Source organism: Phocoena sinus, chromosome 12, assembly GCF_008692025.1.
Source record: "Phocoena sinus isolate mPhoSin1 chromosome 12, mPhoSin1.pri, whole genome shotgun sequence".
NCBI lineage: Eukaryota > Metazoa > Chordata > Mammalia > Artiodactyla > Phocoenidae > Phocoena > Phocoena sinus.
The window spans coordinates 83,552,512-83,571,691 of NC_045774.1; the positions used below are offsets into that span (position 1 = coordinate 83,552,512).

The window sequence follows — 19,180 nt, forward strand, 5'->3', positions numbered from 1 at the left end:
CATTAATTCCCAGGCGGGTCTAAAGCCTTCTGATGTTAACTGGCAACGGTGTTTCATTTGGGGAAGAGAAGCTATGGTCTCCCCTCTTTACCCAGCTGTGCTCCAATTCTGAAGTCACCTTCTGAGCACAGGTGGACTAAACACCTGTGAGTCTCAATCCCATAGTAACAACGGTAGTAACAATAGCTGGAGTTCTTTTAGGTGAGTCAACAGCTAAATTCAGAGAACTGGTTTGCTGTTAGCAAGACTCTCCACCCACCTTCTCCGGTCAGCCTCATTTTGGGGGAAACATAACCTTAAAGTAAAAAATTTATGTTCTCAACTTCAGATTCTAAAATATAAATGCACTATAGATCTTCATTTAAGGGAAAACTGACTCGTTGGCAAGATAAACTATATACAGAAGTAATGCTGAGAGACTTGTAAAGAGATGAGCATTAAAAGTTTTGCAAAGGATGGCAAATACCTAAGTAGCTGAGTAGCAACTTGGTAAATTTTGTACCAAGGGTGGTAGTAACACACAATATTCTTTAAGTTTTTTTTAGCTGACACTGTTAGATCAGAGCCCACTCATTCTCATTATTTTGAAGCATTTATAGTAAATCCTATTTTGTACCAGTAGATGTCATTACAGAAATGCAGTGTATTTTAACTGAGTAATTTTAGATATGCTTCTCTTACGTTTTTTCATGTGGGCCAAGACTTATGGTTGTGAAAAAGTTGGTACAGAGAGATCTCTACAGAAAATGTTTACTAAAGGATCATACAATATACCTCATACGTTCCTCCTAATACAATATTCCCTGGAAAATCTAAGGAAATGAGAAAAATTAAGACAGGATCATGCAGGAAGTGGAAGAGACGTTCCACACTTCTGATTTAAAATTTATCAGCCACAAACAATCCAGGTCTTCGTGTTGAACTTAATCTGATGGAAGAATTGGGATTTTGAATTAACTAGCTTGTCATTTGCTGTGCACCTGCTGCCTTCAAGGCCTCTGCTGGCACAGACTGTTTCTTTGGGTTTTTAAACAGAGGAACAAAAGTAGCCAGAGGAATCTAAGAAAGGGAGACCACGAACACAGGACAGACATAAAGGGGAGTTTCTCCAGATTTGCAGCTTATCAGTGATAAACCATGATGTAATAAGGGATCCGAGTCAGCGGCCAGAATGCTCCCCACAAGGCGATCAGACCCCCAAACGTGTGCTGAAAGGTGAGCCAACCAATGGTCTCACTTAGGTCTCTGAGTCACACTCGGTTGCCCACACCCATTCTTCTCCGTCTGCTGTGCTTCCTTGTAGAATTGGGGGCAAAATTGTCTTGCCTTTTGGCTGTCAGATCCTTCCATGTCATATTCCATCCAAACCAATGGATAATTAAAAATCTTGGTGAAGTTAAAGTGGCTCCTTCCTGAGGGGTGGGAGACTTCAGTCTTGACCCATAGTATGTAAACCTTTGCTTGAGATTTTAGTGTAGCACCTGTTAGTTTGGTAAGAAATCTGTCACCCCTTGTAGTACCCAGAGCTCTAAGGTAGCAAATCATCTCTTTCTGCCCTCAGGGAAACCGCATATATGATGCTATCAACGGTGAAACATGTTTTTTACATTAATTTTTTGTATGAAATTTTGCAAACTTTGAAATAAACTTTTAAAAAGTAAAGATAAGGACTTCCCTGGTGGCGCAGTGCTTAAGCATCCACCTGCCAATGCAGGGGACACGGGTTCGAGCCCTGGTCCAGGAGGATCCCACATGCCACGGGGCAACTAAGCCCGTGCACCACAACTACGGAAGCCCGCATGCCTGGAGCCCGCGAGCCACAACTACTGAAGCCTGCATGGGCCTAGAGCCTGTGCTCCGCCACAAGAGAAGCCACCGCACCACAATGAAGAGAAGCCCCCGCTTGCCGCAACTAGAGAAAGCCCGTGCGCAGCAACGAAGACCCAACCCAGCCAAAAATAAACAAATTAATTTAAAAATAAATAACTAAATAAAGATAAAATCTTGGTTTTGTGAAAAGATGCTGATCAAAATACTTTTTCGGAAACATTTTCATTATGGAAAGATGTTAAGCATATGTGATTATGTTTCAAAGTCTGAGCAGTTAGCAATTAAGTTCATTATATTTTTCGAGAATACCATCACATAAAATCTCTGTATACATGATGTGAGTGAAAGAAGCCATACCTTGTGATAATATCCATCAAGAGTCTGTTGCATTCCTTGTATTCCAGGAGGTCCCTATATTAGAAACAAATCAAAGACATACATAAACATTTACCAAAACAATGTGTATTTAAATAATGTATCTAAGAACTCTTAAAATCTCACAGGTAAGAAGAAGGAAGTGTCTGTTCAGTCAAGTATTCTAATTAATAGAGTATCACATGGACATTAGCTTATCTGGTTCTTAAATGTATTTCTAGGTTAAATCCTGAATGAATCCAAAGAAAGGTCCTAACTGGGAACACGTAACATTTTACTCAAAGGTCAGCCATCAGCATATTCCTTATTAAAAGGAATCTTACCCATAAAACTCCTCAAGGGAAGAGGCTGAAGAGCTTCAGTTTATGTTTGACACTTCTTATAGGGCTTTTATTAATGAATTATGGAAGTGTATGCCCACGTGTTATTACCTTAAAAAATAAGGGGAAAATATTGTTTTGTTATCGCTTTACTTATTTGAATTAGTTGGGTGAACATGGGCTTCCCACGGACTTTCAGGCCAGAAAAAGATATCTGCTGTATAACCTTGGGCTTAAGACATTTAAATACATGTAGTTTTCAGATGATGTGGAAATATTCACGAAGCGCTCTGCTGAGTTTTGGGTGGATAGGAAGGAAGTAAAGACGTTTGTCTGTCCCTAAAACTTCCAGGAAGAGAAGCGTTCTCTGAGTTTTTCCGGGATTAAATTTTGGGGAAAGAGGTGGAAGAAAATGCAAAGATTAACATGATTTTAATTTAGGTAGTTCAGCCAAAATAGATTCAGCTATCTCAGAAAAGAGACTGCATATCTCATCCACACCTCGTAAGCTCCTAGGAAGAGAGAAAATGTTACAGAAGCAAAGTTCTCAGAAGATAAGACACCGAAAGATCATGATTCAGCCAACCAAAGTCACTATTATACAAAGATTATTATTTTAAAAAGCGAACGAAAGCTTTGAAAAGTGAAGAAACATTTTAAGGAACATCTGCTAGCTGCACTCACTGATATAGGTAACACCTTAGGTTATCTTGAAAAGATTAATGTTGGTCAACAGTTATGATGGGTGTTTCTTAGGAACGGCCTGTGACAGAAGATCTAACGTGAAGGCTTTACTTTGTGCCGTTAAATGTTGAGGACAGCAAGATGTAGTGATGGATGATAGAAGGAGGCAGATATAACTCGTGAGAAAATAATAGGCCTTGTGCAGAACGGAGCTGACTGTGGTTGGAAAGACAAACGACGCTGTTACCTTGCTGGAATCAAAACAGAGCTAATGTCAGAAAATAATCCTCAAGGCGCTATTATTTTTCAGGTTCTTTTTCCATCAGCCAGCTTTGTGTGACGTATTCCAGGTCAGGCAGTTGAAGCGAAGAGGAAAGCAATTACTGAGTTGGGGGGTTGTTTCACAAAGTTTCCGGCCAAGAAGGTACAAGCTAGGAACTCATTCTTGAAATTCAGGAGACATGAGGCTCCATACACATTGATCCTTCTGCAACTATTTTTAACAAGGCAAGGAGAAATCTTAGATACCGTATGTAGTAGCATCAAAGGTAACTTAGGGGTATCTGCATAGCAGGCATTGGGTGAATGGTGAATGTGTATTGATCATAAGGTCAATTAGATCAAAGACTAGTGATGTGGTAGGTACATTTAGCTTCAGACACATTTGTCTTAGCTAAGAGGGAAAGGCTTAAGAAGTGGGGCTCCTGAATACAGCAGATCAATTAATAACGTCTGTCAACTAGAGCAGAAGAATCCATCAAATAATAACGGCACACATTTAGGTAGTGTGTATCGTGCGCCAGGCATTACACCAAGGGTTTCAAATAGACTAACTCATTTCATCTCTACAATGACACCATGAGGTATGTACCACCATTATTTCCAATTCAAAGATACAGAAAAATGAGCGTTTGAAATAGTTAACTGGCCCAAGGTCACAACCCTGGTATGCGGCAGGGCTAATATTTAATGGAGGCAGCCTGGCCCCAAACTCACTTCTTAGTTGTTCAACTCTTGTAACTTAAAAGCAGATTCTCAGCCTAAAATAATTTTTGCAGGCATTTTAAAATTATGGTTATGGAAAGGAAAACTGTCCCAGTACCCTGCTCCTGTAGTGACCTGCAGCAGCTATACAGATACCACGGCTTTGCTCTATTTGTGTTGGGCTGGGAGACACAGGATGCCCGAGTTAATGGGATAAGTAGACAATTACACAACAGCTGTAAAATGCTCATGAGCTCCGGGGAGACACACCTGTTCATAACCCAACTGTGCTCGCGTGTAATTACCGGAGCGGTCCATCAGCCTGGTGTGGGGAGAGACCCTAATGTTGTTTCCTACTGCAAAGAACCATGCCTGGTGTGATGAAGGGAATTAAAGATACATTCAACTTGGGAACATATATGCTCGGTAATAGTTTAAAGCATTTAAAAAGGGTTTTTTATTTGTTCGTGTTTTTTTTTTTGGCTAAAATCTTGCTAGAGGTGGAAGACAGAGAAATATCCTGTCTGCCACCAGCGTCATCAGATGCTAGTGTGAAAATGATCAACTGTTTGCATTATCAGCTCCTTAGATTTCAGTTTGGGCCACAGATTCCCAACGTCTAAAGGATGGGAAGAGCTCTGTGTTAAAGCTTCTTCGGTCCTGGTCTTGGCCACACTTTCACTTTCCAGCCAGTTCATGCTTTGCCTTTTTTCCCTTCCCTGGTCTCTGCTGCGAGCTCCCTGTCACCGTCAGGGCTGGGCCTTTGGGTCAGCTTTAGCGCACCCTTGATGTTCTGAATCAGGGTCTCCCTGGCCCCTCAGCCACTCTGCTCCCTCTCTGGCCCATCCTCCTGAACTGTCTTCCTTCCTCCCTCTTCTCTGAAAGCATCCTTCAGCTCCCCATAACTGCTGACTGAACGTCCGTGCGCCATCTGGGTACCACTTATCTCCACGCACCAACACTCTTCATTAGGAGCTCTCTCATTAGGGGCTCCTTTCAGGATTCACAAATACATATTTTCAGGTTGTACACAACTGCCTTCTGGCCCTGTGGGTTTCCAATTAACTTTGCTAACAACCTTTGAAATACCAAAAACCTCTATGAAGAAAGTTGCACTAATCAACTTTTTTCAAAGCATGCTAAAAAACAGCTTTGCTATAAGAAGAGATAGAAAGTTTGTTATTGAAAAGTCATTTGGGCTAATTTTCAAGAAATATTTCTAACTTTCTAATGGCTAGTAGAAAAGGCAAAGGCCAGTAATTATTTTTCTTATATTAAAAAAATTATTAGGAAGCCTAACCCCATTCATAGGAATGGTAAGATGAAGCATGTTTCAATAATACAGTAATTGCTGGGAAGGTTAGTGTCAGAACGAGTTTTTCTCTTACATATATATATTCCATCTATAACATTATATATAACTTGGTGAAGCACATTTATACTGATTTATGGGGTTTTTTTTGTGTGTGTGTGGTACGCCGGCCTCTCACTGCTGTGGCCTCTCCCGTTGTGGAGCACAGGCTCCGGACGCGCGGGCTCAGCGGCCATGGCTCACGGGCCCAGCTGCTCTGCGGCATGTGGGATCTTCCCGGACCAGGGCACGAACCCACGTCCCCTGCATCGGCAGGCAGACTCTCAACCACTGCGCCACCAGGGAAGCCCTGATTTATGGTGGTTTGAGTACATGTCTATCTTTCCAGTTGGAATGAAAACTCCTTGAAGATAGGAGTTTCAATCTTTTTTATCTTATCATAACATATAGTACCCCCATCCCAGTATTTGCTGAATTCAACAGAATCTTTTGCAAGAAAAATTTTGAGGGTATAGCCAATTTCTTGCTCATTCGTTTTGATTTCAGTTAGGAATGGTAGCAAACTGAGCAGGGGTCTTGCAGCTTCCAAACTCACAGAATACAGGGCCAACAGATGCAGATTAATCTAAGAATCTGGCTAAATAACTGAAAACAAAGCTGCAGTGAGCTCCAGTTAGTAGAAAAGAGCTTATGGATGGATTTTTGACCAGAATTACAACATGGAAAGTTGTCTCCAATTCTGAGAGAAAAATCAATAGTACTCTTTAGAAAATATTTGGGAAATCAATTTCTTTTTCTTTTAAACACAGATCCTTTTATTTATTTTAAATATTTGCTCTAAATGAGTTTTTTCATTGTCTCTTGGGATTTAATTAACTTAAACAGTTGTAATTTTAGAATAGATTGTTTTTCAGAGAATGTTTCTGCTACAAAGTTTTAGTGGCTAAGGAGATACCAGCACTCCAACCCCTCCCCCCCCAAATTGCTGAAAACTCTCAAATTGCAAAATATGATTTCTGAAGCAAGGAGGGGATTCGTTAAGTGTTTATACTATGGTTATATTTCAACACAGAGACCTCAAGTTCTCCTTTATGGGATTACAGTGGGGATGTGGGCCAGATAGCACATATTAGGTGAAATTTAAGGTTCCTGGGAAGGGGCTCTTATTTCTGAAAACGTCTCACCCACCTTCCGGTTTATGCCTGCCTAAAACTTCATATAGAAAGACTGGTTTATTTGGTGTTGGGTTTTATCGCCAGCTCGAATACAAGTGTTCTTGGGAGATGTAATACTAATGTTTCATATTCATACAGCTCAGGATGATTCTAAATACGTTTTCACTTATATTTTCTTAGACGGCAGGGGAATGTGACTGCAAAACACATCATCTTATTTGATTCTCATAAAGACTATGTGAGATGGGTATGATTATGTTCTCCATCTGACAGGAAAAAACTGATAGATTTACCCCCAAATCACGCAATAAACAAATGGTAGAACCAAGTATAAGAGTTGTTCCACTTGAATATATTCTTATGGATCATTCAGTAAGTACTTCCTGAGAGCAAGTTGGATGGGACAAACAAGGGGAGGAGTAACGGGATGCTATGTGGCAGGTGGGACAGGAGAAGACAGCACCGAGGGAGGGGAAGGTACGGAAAAGGGGGGAGTGCAGATCCTGAAGACTGTGGCTTCGCAGCCCCCCAGGCCTTTGGCACTCACTTTCTGGCATGAGGCTCTGAGAAATGTAGTTAAGTCTTAAGATGAACTTTGACTGTAAAAAGTGGGACTCAGAGGAAAAAGCTATAGGAGGATGATAATCAAAGAACTTGGAAAGGTATCAACACTTTTGCTTTAGAAATGGGAGGTCCTGGATTAAATCCTGGGACAGAAAGTAAAACATAATGAGCAGATGGAAGAGAATGATAAAATGGGATAATGATAAGAATATTAATAAATGACAATAGTAATCCTTGGAAAGTAATAACTGTGTGGCAGGTACGTATGTTATTGCATTTTGCTTTTACAGCAGTCCAATGAGGTAGGCATTATCCTTATTTTACTTATAACAAAAAGTTTACTATCTTACCCAAGGTCATACAACTAGCAGACAACAGCTAGATTGCAACCCAAGTTGGCCTGACGCTGTATCTTTGATATTTTAACTCTTTCCTTTATCTGCCTCACAGTGAGAGGGATGACAGATAGAGAAAAAAAAAAACCCAAATCAATCATCTTAAAGCTGGTTAAAAACATCACGTAGGGCATTCAAGGGTAAAAGGCTGCAGATCTATTAATGAGGGACAGAATCTACAAGGGCCAAGCACAGGGAGCTCCGGGACGCAGTGTAGATGCACCTTTTCAAAGACTGGACAAGAAGAGACCAAGAGGAGAGTGACCAGAATGGGAGGAGGGTGAGGACAAGAGAGAGGAACCACAGGCAGATACAAGAAATGTTAAAATCAAGGAGGGCCTGGATTAGAGAGAGGTGAGAGGGAGACTTCTGAGAGGGAAAAGGAAAGAAGTTGGCAATCTTGATCGGCATCTTAAGTAACTTTTGAAGTTCAAATGATACCAAATGAGGGGTAGATTCTTGGCATTCATGAGATGGTAGAAGAAAAACAAACACACAAATGGTCAGAGTTGGTGGGAAAAAGACTAGAAACAAGAGAGTAAGTTTGCTTAGGGATCATATTGATAGGCTGAAATTCCTATGAGCGTGAAATTGCAGTGGATGAACAGTCATGGGAAAGTAGTCACACTTAGTAAGAAGATGAGATACCCTTCAAACAAAACTACAATTGTGCCATTGTGTCCTTGTGGAAGAGAGATTTGTGTATTGCCATGTGGGACCTGAAGGATTTGAGTGATACAGCAATACACTGGTTCAAGCATTGGTCAAGGGCATCTTCTGGGGACTTCCCCTAAAAAAGGTAAGAGCAGTTTTTGTTAGAAGCCAGCAGCCAACGCTTAATCTTGGTGAAGCTCTGGAAATTCTGAGCAGCAGTGATCGTCTCTTGTCTCAGCCAGGTCCCCCTTGCCCCACCCCAGTGGCATACACGTGCACTCTACTTTGAAAGATCAGTAGCTCCTAAGTATCTCCGTATGAGATATGCCAGCAACCCTGGTTCAGAAGTTCAGAAGCAGCGTGATTAACAGGTGAAGGATTGCAGCGAAGCAGCGCTTCTGGGTCTTGAATGAGAAGTTTTCACATCTGCCACTTTGGACATTTTTCAAACGCATCCCTCTGTGTATTCCAGAAGTGCTCACTTGAGCTGGGCTTGTCTCTTCTGGCCTGCACACCGAGCTGTGTAATTGAGGGAACTCAAGCAGAGGCAGTTTATGGTTGTATGAATAAGCAAAATACTCAATATGTGACCTGATTGTTTTCCAAAATTACACAGCCGCTGGTTTCACTTGTCATTTTGGAACAGGGGTGGGAGGATGAGGCTGTGACAGTGAATGCATTCAATGGGTGTAATTAATCCATTTCATAAAAGCAGATTTTCTACATTATGCTGCGAGGCTCAGAAGTTTTTAACACTTTACTTTCCAAGGGAGAAAAAAAAAATCATTTTCTAAAGGAGCTTATTTTCCCTGATACCATGAAACAAATCCATCTAATTGGTTATAAAGCCCATTGCATTCTTGATAGAGTGCCTTGCTGGGACATTGATGACTGATTTCCATGGCATGACAGTTAGAAAAAAATGATTCCTCCCCTAACGCTGCGATTCTGCTTATCCATCCATAAAATGTTTCATACTCGTTTCCCCTCAGTATGTCCTGCAAAAGCAAAAACGTTACGTGTCAGCTTCCTGTAATATAAGGGGCAGCAGCCGTCTCAAGAGGGGCCTTGCCTCCCCACCGAAGCCACATCACTGACCCTGCATGAGGTGATTAAAGCCAGCGGGGCATGAGAACTAGTAAGGATGGAGATTGCGAAACAAATGATCTGTATCCAGTGGCATCGCCCAAAGTTCACCATCAACAGAAACCATACCTGGGGAACAGCTGAGCTTGCACTCCCCTGTCTGACCTCAGGAATCTCTCAATACACCTCTCAAATCTGCAGGGAGGTTGGCTTACACAGCCTGCACCTATCAGTGCTTTGAGATTCCACTTATATAACTGATAATATTCACTCTCTTTAAACGTGTTGGTACATGTCAATCCCAAACTCCCTAACTATCCCTTCCCCTCACCATTTCCGCCGCCCACCCCTGTAACCATAAGTTCTTCTCTACGTCTGCGCTCAATAGTATGTAACAACCTAAATGGGAAAAGATTCTGAAAAAGAATAGATACATGTATATGTATAAGTGAATCACTTTGCTGTACACGTGAAACTAACACAACATTGTTAATCAACTATGCTCCAATATAAAATAAAAAAGTTTAGACAAACAAGTTTAGATCTCTTTACCTTTTAATGAAATTACAGATATAACTGAAGCTCCTTCTAGGCTTACTTTCTACAGAATTTCCTCTCATGTTTCAGGTCCCCCGGACAATGCTGAAAACTTGTTGCTTCTCTACTCACATAACTTTTTTTAGTCTCTCCTTTGATGGAAACAATTTCCTACCAGGTTGTAGCTGCTGTGAAGAGAAAACTGACTGAAGAGATTTAGCTAAGCCCCTTACTTCTGGAGGCCCAGTCTTTTCTTATTGTTAAAATGGAGATAATCTTTTCTTGCCTGTTTCACAGAGTTATACGGCGGTAAAATTAAATGCCGTATGGAGATACTTTCGTAAACTATATCAGCAAATACAAATTATAAGATTATTTGGGAAACAAGTTTCCCTTTTTGAATATTTCTCAAAGGCCAATCAGATTTATTAAAAACCTTACTGTTTACCTCTCACAAAGAATCAGTGTTTAATCTATGCACTGGCCCAACAACAAGTTTGGTGACCATATATCAAGGATTTCAAATATTCTGTCCCATCATTGCTATACACAACGTCTGTCATTCAGAAGTCTTAATAGTTGGTTTCAATAATATGACCCAAAATGAAGAAAAGGAGTCAGTGGCTGTAAGAACATAAAATCCTTTTCTTCCCAAGTGTATCTATAATTAGTAAAAAACCCAGGCAGTCAGAAAGTGGCTAATAATGTCTCACTGCTGCTGCTCATTGGGAGAAAAAAAGAGAAGTAATTAGGGAGTGGAACCCAAGTGCTGGTTTTCACATTCTCCACCTGAGACCCCAGCTGCCTCACATGCATGTCTACGGATTCTGTGGCCACACAAGGTGACACTGGAATGTTAGTAATGTTGGCAACAGCTGTTTTGTCTGGGACCATGGCCCCAGTGGGGGACGAGTGGCAATAAAAATGATTGACTGGCCATGCCTCCATTTTATAGGTCTTAGGTATCTTTATTTTTAACTCTGAGGAAGTCATCTTATTTTTATTATGAATAAAATTACTATTCCCGTTGACACAGATAAATGGTTAGGTTCTTTTCCTCCGAAGATATCAGTACAGTACATGGCCTTTAGCCATTAATAGACCAAAGAGACTAAAGTTCTTTGCTGAAAGGAAAACTGAGAAACAGAAAACCCTGATCAATTCAAGGCTTGTAAACGGATGTTCAGACTATGAACTGGATTCCCACTGAGACATGAGGGTTCTCAAAATGTATATAGTCACACAGAGTATTTTAGCAAGAAGTCAAATGTTTTAATTGGACATTTTTGTCATCCACTTTATTGAGCAGCCCAAAATGTGTCTTGGGGACTAACTTCCCTTAGGGGTGGGCCTTGCTAACATTAGCTTTGCACCGTGGGTCCTCAGTGCATAGGAAATAAGGCTGGAGATGAAGACGGAAAAGGTGGGGATAGTGATGGATAACAGGGCACAGATGCGGGAAGGCATTAGTTCCACGGTGTTTCCAGAGCATAGACTTTCATAGTTATAACTGCTCATCTCAACCTGTAGCCTATCAGAAAGGAAGCCTCAGGTGTAGCTGTGGGGAAGAGAGAATCAGACTTGTATGTGATGAGATTCTCCATCTCCAAGGAAAAACATGGTGTCCCCTGGATTCAGGCTGGGCTGAAGTGAAATGGGCAACTGTCAAAGCTTTGTCTGTTTCCTTGTTTTCTCAGCAAACAAGTCTGTTCCCTGTCCGTGCAAAGACTAAAAACGATATGCTACAATGACGCTGCCTTTAGAATTATCATTAGGAATAATAATTTCATCACATCAGAATAAAAATCTAACCGCCTGAGATAAAAACACAAAGACCTAGAAAAGGGAGATGTGACCAGTTGATTATTTTCCTTGCCACTTATTCTCCCCCCCACCCGGCTCCCCAATTCCACTCTCATAAGGCTAAGCCACTCAGCTCCAAAGCCTCCTCTGGCACTGTTCTCCTAGCTCCTTTCTGTTTACTGAATCCAGCAACCTCTCTCCCACCTCAGGTCCTTTGCACTTCCTGATCTTTGTGGTTGGAAAGTTCTTGCTCTGGGCCTCACACGGCTGGCTACTTCTCAAGTAATGTCTCCTAGATGCTCAGAGATGCCGCCTGGACCACCTTAACTAGGGCAACAACTCTTCCTCCCAAACCACTCTCACGCTACCCAGTTTATTCCCCTGCAGCACTGCATATTAGGCTGAAATTGTTTTGTCTACCTATGGAATTGCCTCTTCACCATCGGTCCCTCACCCCACACACACATGATAGAGTGTAAGTTACTGAAGGTAGAGACCTTAGCTTTATTATTATTATTTGTTTGTTTGTTTGTTTGTTTGTTTTTTACGGTATGCGGGCCTCTCACTGCTGTGGCCTCTCCCGTTGCGGAGCACAGGCTCCGGACGCGCAGGCTCAGCGGCCATGGCTCACGGGCCCAGCCGCTCCGCGGCGTGTGGGATCTTCCCGGACCGGGGCACGAACCCATGTCCCCTGCATCGGCAGGCGGACTCTCAACCACCGCGCCACGAGGGAAGCCCGAGACCCTAGCTTTAATTTGTCTTTTTTTTTTTTTATATATAAACCACTGTATACTCAAGGTTTGTAACAGTCATTAACACATGCTAGGTGATCGAGGTAAGTGTGTGTTGAATAAATGAATTCAATTTCACATCCTAAATTCACTCTTTTAACCATGTATCCTGCTCTGTAACCATAACCTTCAGGACTGAGCACTGCCTCATGTATTAAAGGTGAAAGAAGTTCTACACTGCAATTAAAATGGAAACAACACGGTTGTATATGTTTTCAATCTTATGGTTCCTTTAGAAAAGAAGCGTAAATTCCACCAGACTCAGCTGACATAAAAACTCACGCTGTAGAGTTTTATCAGCATGTTACAATAAGTCAGCATTTTAGAGAAAGCTAAGGGCTTTCACTTCTAGAGGGCCTCCAGTTGACATTGAAAATGACTGTTGATCAGCTAGCATTTGTATTTAAAATACAGGATTAGCATAAGATGCAACAAAATCCTGAAAATAAACTTTGAAAATCATGTAGATTTATAATTAAGCCTCGAACACTGAGCAATCTCCGGACCCTGGACAGCCTCCTGAGGGCTGAACAGTGTCATTTCTAGAGCTTTTCCAGTGGAAACAGTAGAGGGAGCTCCTGGCCCACATTACACATTATGTGAATTTCTGTGACACACGTGAGCCCCACTGCTCAATTCTCTTACTGCAATAATGAAACAATGCACAAAAACAATGCCAGAGGAAAAAAAAAAGAAAGGAAATCAAGGGCCCTGCCTGCAACAGAAAGGAATAATAACACATTTTCCAATTAATGCTGTTTTTAATAAACACGTTTGCAGGGATGATGAATGAGAAGTGATGGAAGTGTCAAACGGGTGGGCTAAGACATGCCGCTTTTAATGGCTCATTAGTTAAACTCTTCTGTTCCGCCTCATTGCCAGCTGCTCTGCTCTCCCTTCTAAAGGAATGAAAACCTGGAATACTTTGAAATAAACTAAGACATTTCGAGACTCTCGAAGCCTCATCATGCTAACACGAGGCCACTGTTTTCCATTCCTTTACGCTACTCAGATAACTGGAAGGCTTGAAAGACAAAGAAATCTTTACTGGAGAGTGAGTGAGAGAATAAAGGTGGGTTTAGCGGTCCATTCCTGGGTCTCAAGTCTATAACCCCTACTTATACTTGTGTGATCCTGGGCAAGTTTCTTGATGTTTCCAGGCAACCTTTACCCCATTATAAAATGAGCATCATTTCTACTTCTCGTGATAGTTGTGAGGATTACATAATGCGCTGGCAGTGGAGCATCAAACACAAGAGCTAGGGCTGTAATCATCTCTCCCGGTCCATCTCTCTCTCTTTGGTGGAATATGTTTCCTCAGGAGTTACTGCTATTTCCTTCCCTAGGAAGAGGCTTAATGCTCTCGTGCTTCCTCTCTGAAAACTGCTCTCAATCATAATCTTAGGGGCTTCCCTGGTGGCACAGTGGTTAAGAATCCGCCTGCCACTGCAGGGGACACAGGCTTGAGCCCTGGTCCGGGAAGATCCCACATGCCACAGAGCAACTAAGCCCGTGAGCCATGGCCGCTGAGCCTGCGCTCTAGAGACCACGAGCCACAACTACTGAGCCCGCACGCCTAGAGCCCGTGCTCTGCAACAAGAGGAGCCACTGCAATGAGAAGCCCACGCACCACAACGAAGAGTAGCCCCTGCTCACCGCAACTAGAGAAAGCCCGCGCGCAGCAACAAAGACCCAATGCAGCCAAAAATAAATAAATAATTAAAAAATCATAATCTTAGTGTATTTGCAGGTATCATCAGTCCAAGACATTGCTACTTAATGGTTTCCCTCCAATGAAGAATATTCATTCAAAACAAGATGACAGAAGCTACTTGGGGGAATTTGGGAGCTTTTCCCTTTGCGTAGGTAAGATCAGCTCTGCTTATTAACAGGAAATTGGACCAATACTTTATAAAACGTGATGAAGGGTTATGGCCAGCTCTGTGAACCAGTTAGTTGCCCCTCAATTACCAGCATCTCAATAAGAATAATTTTATGTATGCAGATTACATGTGTCTAAGTTTCAACTAAACCTTCCTCAAAGAGAGGAAAAGTTGCTATTAAGTATGGGAAGCTAAATTGGAGTAATATATATGACTTTGATGAAACAATACTTCATAAAGAAAATCTAATAACATTAGTTCAAAGATCTACTTTAAGTAAATATTCCTTTATTAGATTCTTTCCCCTAGAGAATGTACTCTCTCAGGGTGAAAGAGATTGTCCTTCCACACACACAAAGTTGTGGGAAATTATTCTTTGTAAACAACTAATCTTTTTGGTACAAATGTTTCTTAAGAAGGTGAGAAAATACAAATTTGGCTTCAGAACAATCACAAATAGAATGGTTGGTTAAAATGTTTTAATTATTTGAGTTGCTTCAGGCCATTAGAGATTTCTTTCTTCTATTTTTTAAAAATCTTCATTGACACTCCCCAGAATAACAACACTACCTTTGATGTAGGGAACATCTCTAAAGCCCTGGAGGGGAGAACATTTTCTTGAAGAAATTGAGCAAAGTATGCTGTTATCAAAGGATCCATGTCTCCTAAAAACTCCTATTCCTTGGTTCTTTTCAGACAATCCCACCGGTCAGAGTAAATCAATAAAAAATTTTCCCTTAACTTTTCTGAAGGCTAATTGCTCAAACATATATAGTAAAATTATATACTATACTGTTCACTCATTTGAGGGACATTATGTATTATTTGATTATTGCTTGATAAGAGAGAAAATTAATTTTTTTTTATAGTTTACATCGTCATAAGACATTCTAACACATGCTTTAGGAATCTCAGACGCCAGCCAGTAGGGTGAGTCAGACACCATCTCCCAATCTCAGTCGGAAGGATCTTGGTGCCTCCCAACCTTTCCTTCTTTCTCTTGTTACCTTCCTTCCTGTTGTGAAGGGGGGAGGGCTCATCTCACATAAGGTACAAAGTGGAAGAAGACAAATAAATGAAAAACAACAACATTTTTACCTAAAAAATGCCCACAAGTAAAGGGGGACGTCTCTTAAGCTCTATGTCAGTTGTAATAAAATACAAATGACTAGTAAATACTATGATAGCTGCAATGAATCTCACTCTCTCTCAGCATTCCAACTACTGTGCCACTAGAGAGACCTATCAGGAAATCTGGCCCTGGGACTCTCCACTCAGAGCTCTTCACAGATTGTCCTGGTTTCTTGGGACATGGGGAGCTCATAGCAGTTCTGCCAGGATGCTGCCCGGGCTGGACCCGACCTGTCAGTGCTGTGGTCAGAGCTGCCTGGCAGCTGCCTGCCCCACTCCCCGGGGCTCAGCTTTTGTTCAGGCTGCTTTCCTCTGTCAGCAGCTCCTAGCTTGCTCTCTCCTTCCCCTCTATTTGCTTTACTGGACAGACCTTCTCAACTTTTACAGAAACAGCTTTATTGAGGTATAAGTGAGACACAAAGAATTGCATGTATTTAATGTGTACAATGTGATGAGTTTGGACAGATGCAAACATCTGTGATCTCATCACCACAACCAAGGTAACTGACATACCCAGCACCTCCCAGCCTTCCCTTGTGTTCCTTAGTGTGTGTGTGTGTGCATGTGTGTGGTAAGAACACCTAACATGAAATCTACCCTCTTAACAAGTTTTGAAACGCACAATACTGCATGGCTACCTATAGGCACTATGTCGTAGGGCAGATCTCTGGGATGTAATCATCCTGCATAACTGAAACTTTATACCTGTTGAATAACACTCCCCAGTACTCCCACCCCTATATGTTCTCTGCTTCCGTAAGTCTGACCATTTTAGAAATCTCAAAAAGTGGAGCCACGCAGTCTTTGTCTTTCGGTGAACTGGCTTATTTCTCTCAGCATAACGTCCTCCAGGCTCATCCATGTGTCATTGTGTCATGATGAGCAGGAATTCCTCCTTGTTTTTAAGGCTCAACCTTTATGCTTCAGTTGTCAATTCCAGAAGAAAACCACCCTGGCGTTATCTTTTCTAAGTTTTCTTCCTCTATTCACATTTTCTGTGAGTTAAACTTAAATACTTGAAGGGCAAGGACCACATCGTATTCATTTTTGCAAGCCTAGCTCCCAACAGTGTTAGGCACATAGGAGGCCTTAAATAAATGTTTAATAGTTGGTGAAACTATTAAATGATGTGAATTAGAAGCAGGTTGATTTTTGTATAAGCTCATTTTCTTAAAATGTTAGTTAATATGATCTTGAAAGGACTGATTTTGAAGAACTCTGTTCATTTCTAACCATTTGGGAAATAACAGTCCTCTTGCTAAAGTACATTATGTTTAGGGAAATTAAACATGAAGGTGGCATAGAAGAATGTGGGAAGCCAGGTATTTCACCTTTCTTTTCAATGCTTCCCTTAACTAATTCCTGTAAGAATGACAAGGTGCTTCATAGGACTTTTTGCAGTATGGTGGTATGCATGTCATCTATTATGTGAATAACTTAAAAAAAATACAAAAGCTGATGAAAAATGTACCCCAAGATAGAGTTTTGATAATACTTGTATCAGACAAAAGATATTTAATCCACTAGAGGAGTTATCCCACAATCAAAAAGACAAAGAGTTTCCATAAACCACAATTCTTATACAAAAATGAGCGGATGATATAGTCTAATAATTCTTTTTAAACAAGAGCTGACCCATGAATAAAAACCTTTTCTTTTTTGAATAGAATTTCCCCCTTTTTTTGGTAGTCTAACAAATTGGTATTTTATTATATTACAAAAGATAATAAACCACTTTTCTTTTAAATACCGTGTACTCAGGATTTAATGAACACTGTGTGTCAGACCCATAGCTGAGTTTAAATTCTAAATCTAATACTTGAAATAAAATAAGTACCTCTCTCTCCCAAACACTCTGGCAATCAGAACCTGTGGAATTGAATGTTATAAACTCCTTCATATGGTCGCATATTTCTTAATCTTCTAAATTGTTCAGTAAACTCATTTGATCTACAGCTGAGGACTCATTCCAGGATGTGGTGTAATCCTCTTCTCTCCTAGACATTTGGCAAGCCTGTCATAAAGGCCTTCATCATTCAAATTCCTCATGCATTTAGAAAACTATGGGAAAGTCTAATCTTGCCTGTTAGCTTGTACCAGCTTTTCTTGTTTATAGCACGAGACAATTACCGAAAATCCTACAATAAGTTCTCTCTTTTGCCAGAAAATTTGGGATAAAAATCAACAGAGCTGATTCCTTTAAAGACTGGATTCCAGGACGTCCAATTGATGCCATTTCCCGCCCCCCCCCAGTTGTTTCATAACCAGTATCAACTGACACCAGCATATTGCTAAGAGAACAATTTACTTGAACGGCTAAATGGATGAAATGAAATCATTGACAGAGCAGCAATCTTTTTCACCTTTGGCATGTGGCCACACCCTAAGTGACTCCTAAGGAGCTCAGTCTAGAGCCCTCTAGTGGTGGCGCAGGTGGTTCTAGCCTTTAAAAAGTCACTTATTTTCCCGTCTTCATTTTCTCATCTATGAAGTATATTCATTTGTTGACTCATTCATTAAATAATTAACAGTTACATGCTACATGCCAGAAACTGTGCTAGACAATGATGATAAAATAGAGGTTCAACAAATATTCACAGGGCAGTGGTCAGAAAGACAAGGAAAATAGGAGTCACAAAACAATGTGCTCTGTCTGCAGGAGGCATAAGCTTATAAGATTGCGGAGGATGACACCTCTCGTGCTGTGCTGGGAGCACCGGCAAGGGCTTAGTGGGAGACCTGGGGTCTGAGCTGAGTCCTGCAGGTGGGGAAGCTCACCTGGGCCTTGGGGAGAACATTTGCAATGTGTGGCATTTTGAGATCATAAAGGAAGATGACACTACAGGTTGCAAAAGAAGAAAGGGCACAGAGGAGGATAGACAAAGATAGGAAAAGGACAAACTTTGAAGGGACTAGAATGGCTGCAGAAGATATGGAATCCATCTGGAAGGAAAGGGACGTTATTAAAGAGTTTTCAACCAAAGAGCTACGTGATCAGAGTTATGATTTAGAAGTATTACCCCGCTTGTAGAAGGTAGAGGCAATGAGACAGCTGGGAGAAGCCTACAAAAATATAGATACAAATTGACAAGGGCCTAAATAAGGCAGTGGTATGAGGAATGAGAGCTGATGGGAAGTAGAATTGACATGATTTAGGAACTATTTGGATGTGGAGGATGAGAGAGAGAAAAAAAATCTAGGGTCATTTTTAGAGTTTAGTTTCAGACAGGCTATGTTTGTAGTACATAGGAGACCTCCAAGTGGAGATACTGAGCAGGCCGTGGGGTGTAGGAGCCTGGAACTCAGGAGGAATGTCTGCGTGGAAATAGAAGACTGGGATTCTTTAAACCATACAACATATAAATAAGGGAAGGGGGAACAGCTTTACGGAAGGAGACAAAAAGGATGGCCTCAAAGGTAGGAGAAAATGATCAGCGTCAATGAACCAAGAAAATAGAGAGTTTCAAGGATAGAACAGTCAACAGCGTCAGTTCCTATACAGCAGTGAAATAAGGTGAAGCCTGAAAGGCACTCAGGGAATCTCGTGACTCAGAGATATTGGTGATCATGGAGAATGCAGGGCCAGCAGAGTAGCTTGGACATAAACCAGACTCTAGTGGGTTGAAGAGTTAGCAGAAACACAAGAAATTGCACAC

The 19,180-nt window shown here is 41.3% G+C and overlaps 1 protein-coding gene across 1 annotated transcript in view; it reads right to left on the reverse strand.

Moving 5' to 3' along the window:
- The window catches only part of COL19A1 (collagen type XIX alpha 1 chain), a 356,422-nt gene that overhangs the window by 84,005 nt on the left and 253,237 nt on the right, over positions 1 to 19,180 (reverse strand). Inside the window, exon 16 of the mRNA XM_032650897.1 lies at positions 2,188 to 2,241. Within this exon, the coding sequence (XP_032506788.1) occupies positions 2,188 to 2,241 (54 nt within the window). The remainder of the gene's footprint in view (positions 1 to 2,187; positions 2,242 to 19,180) is intronic.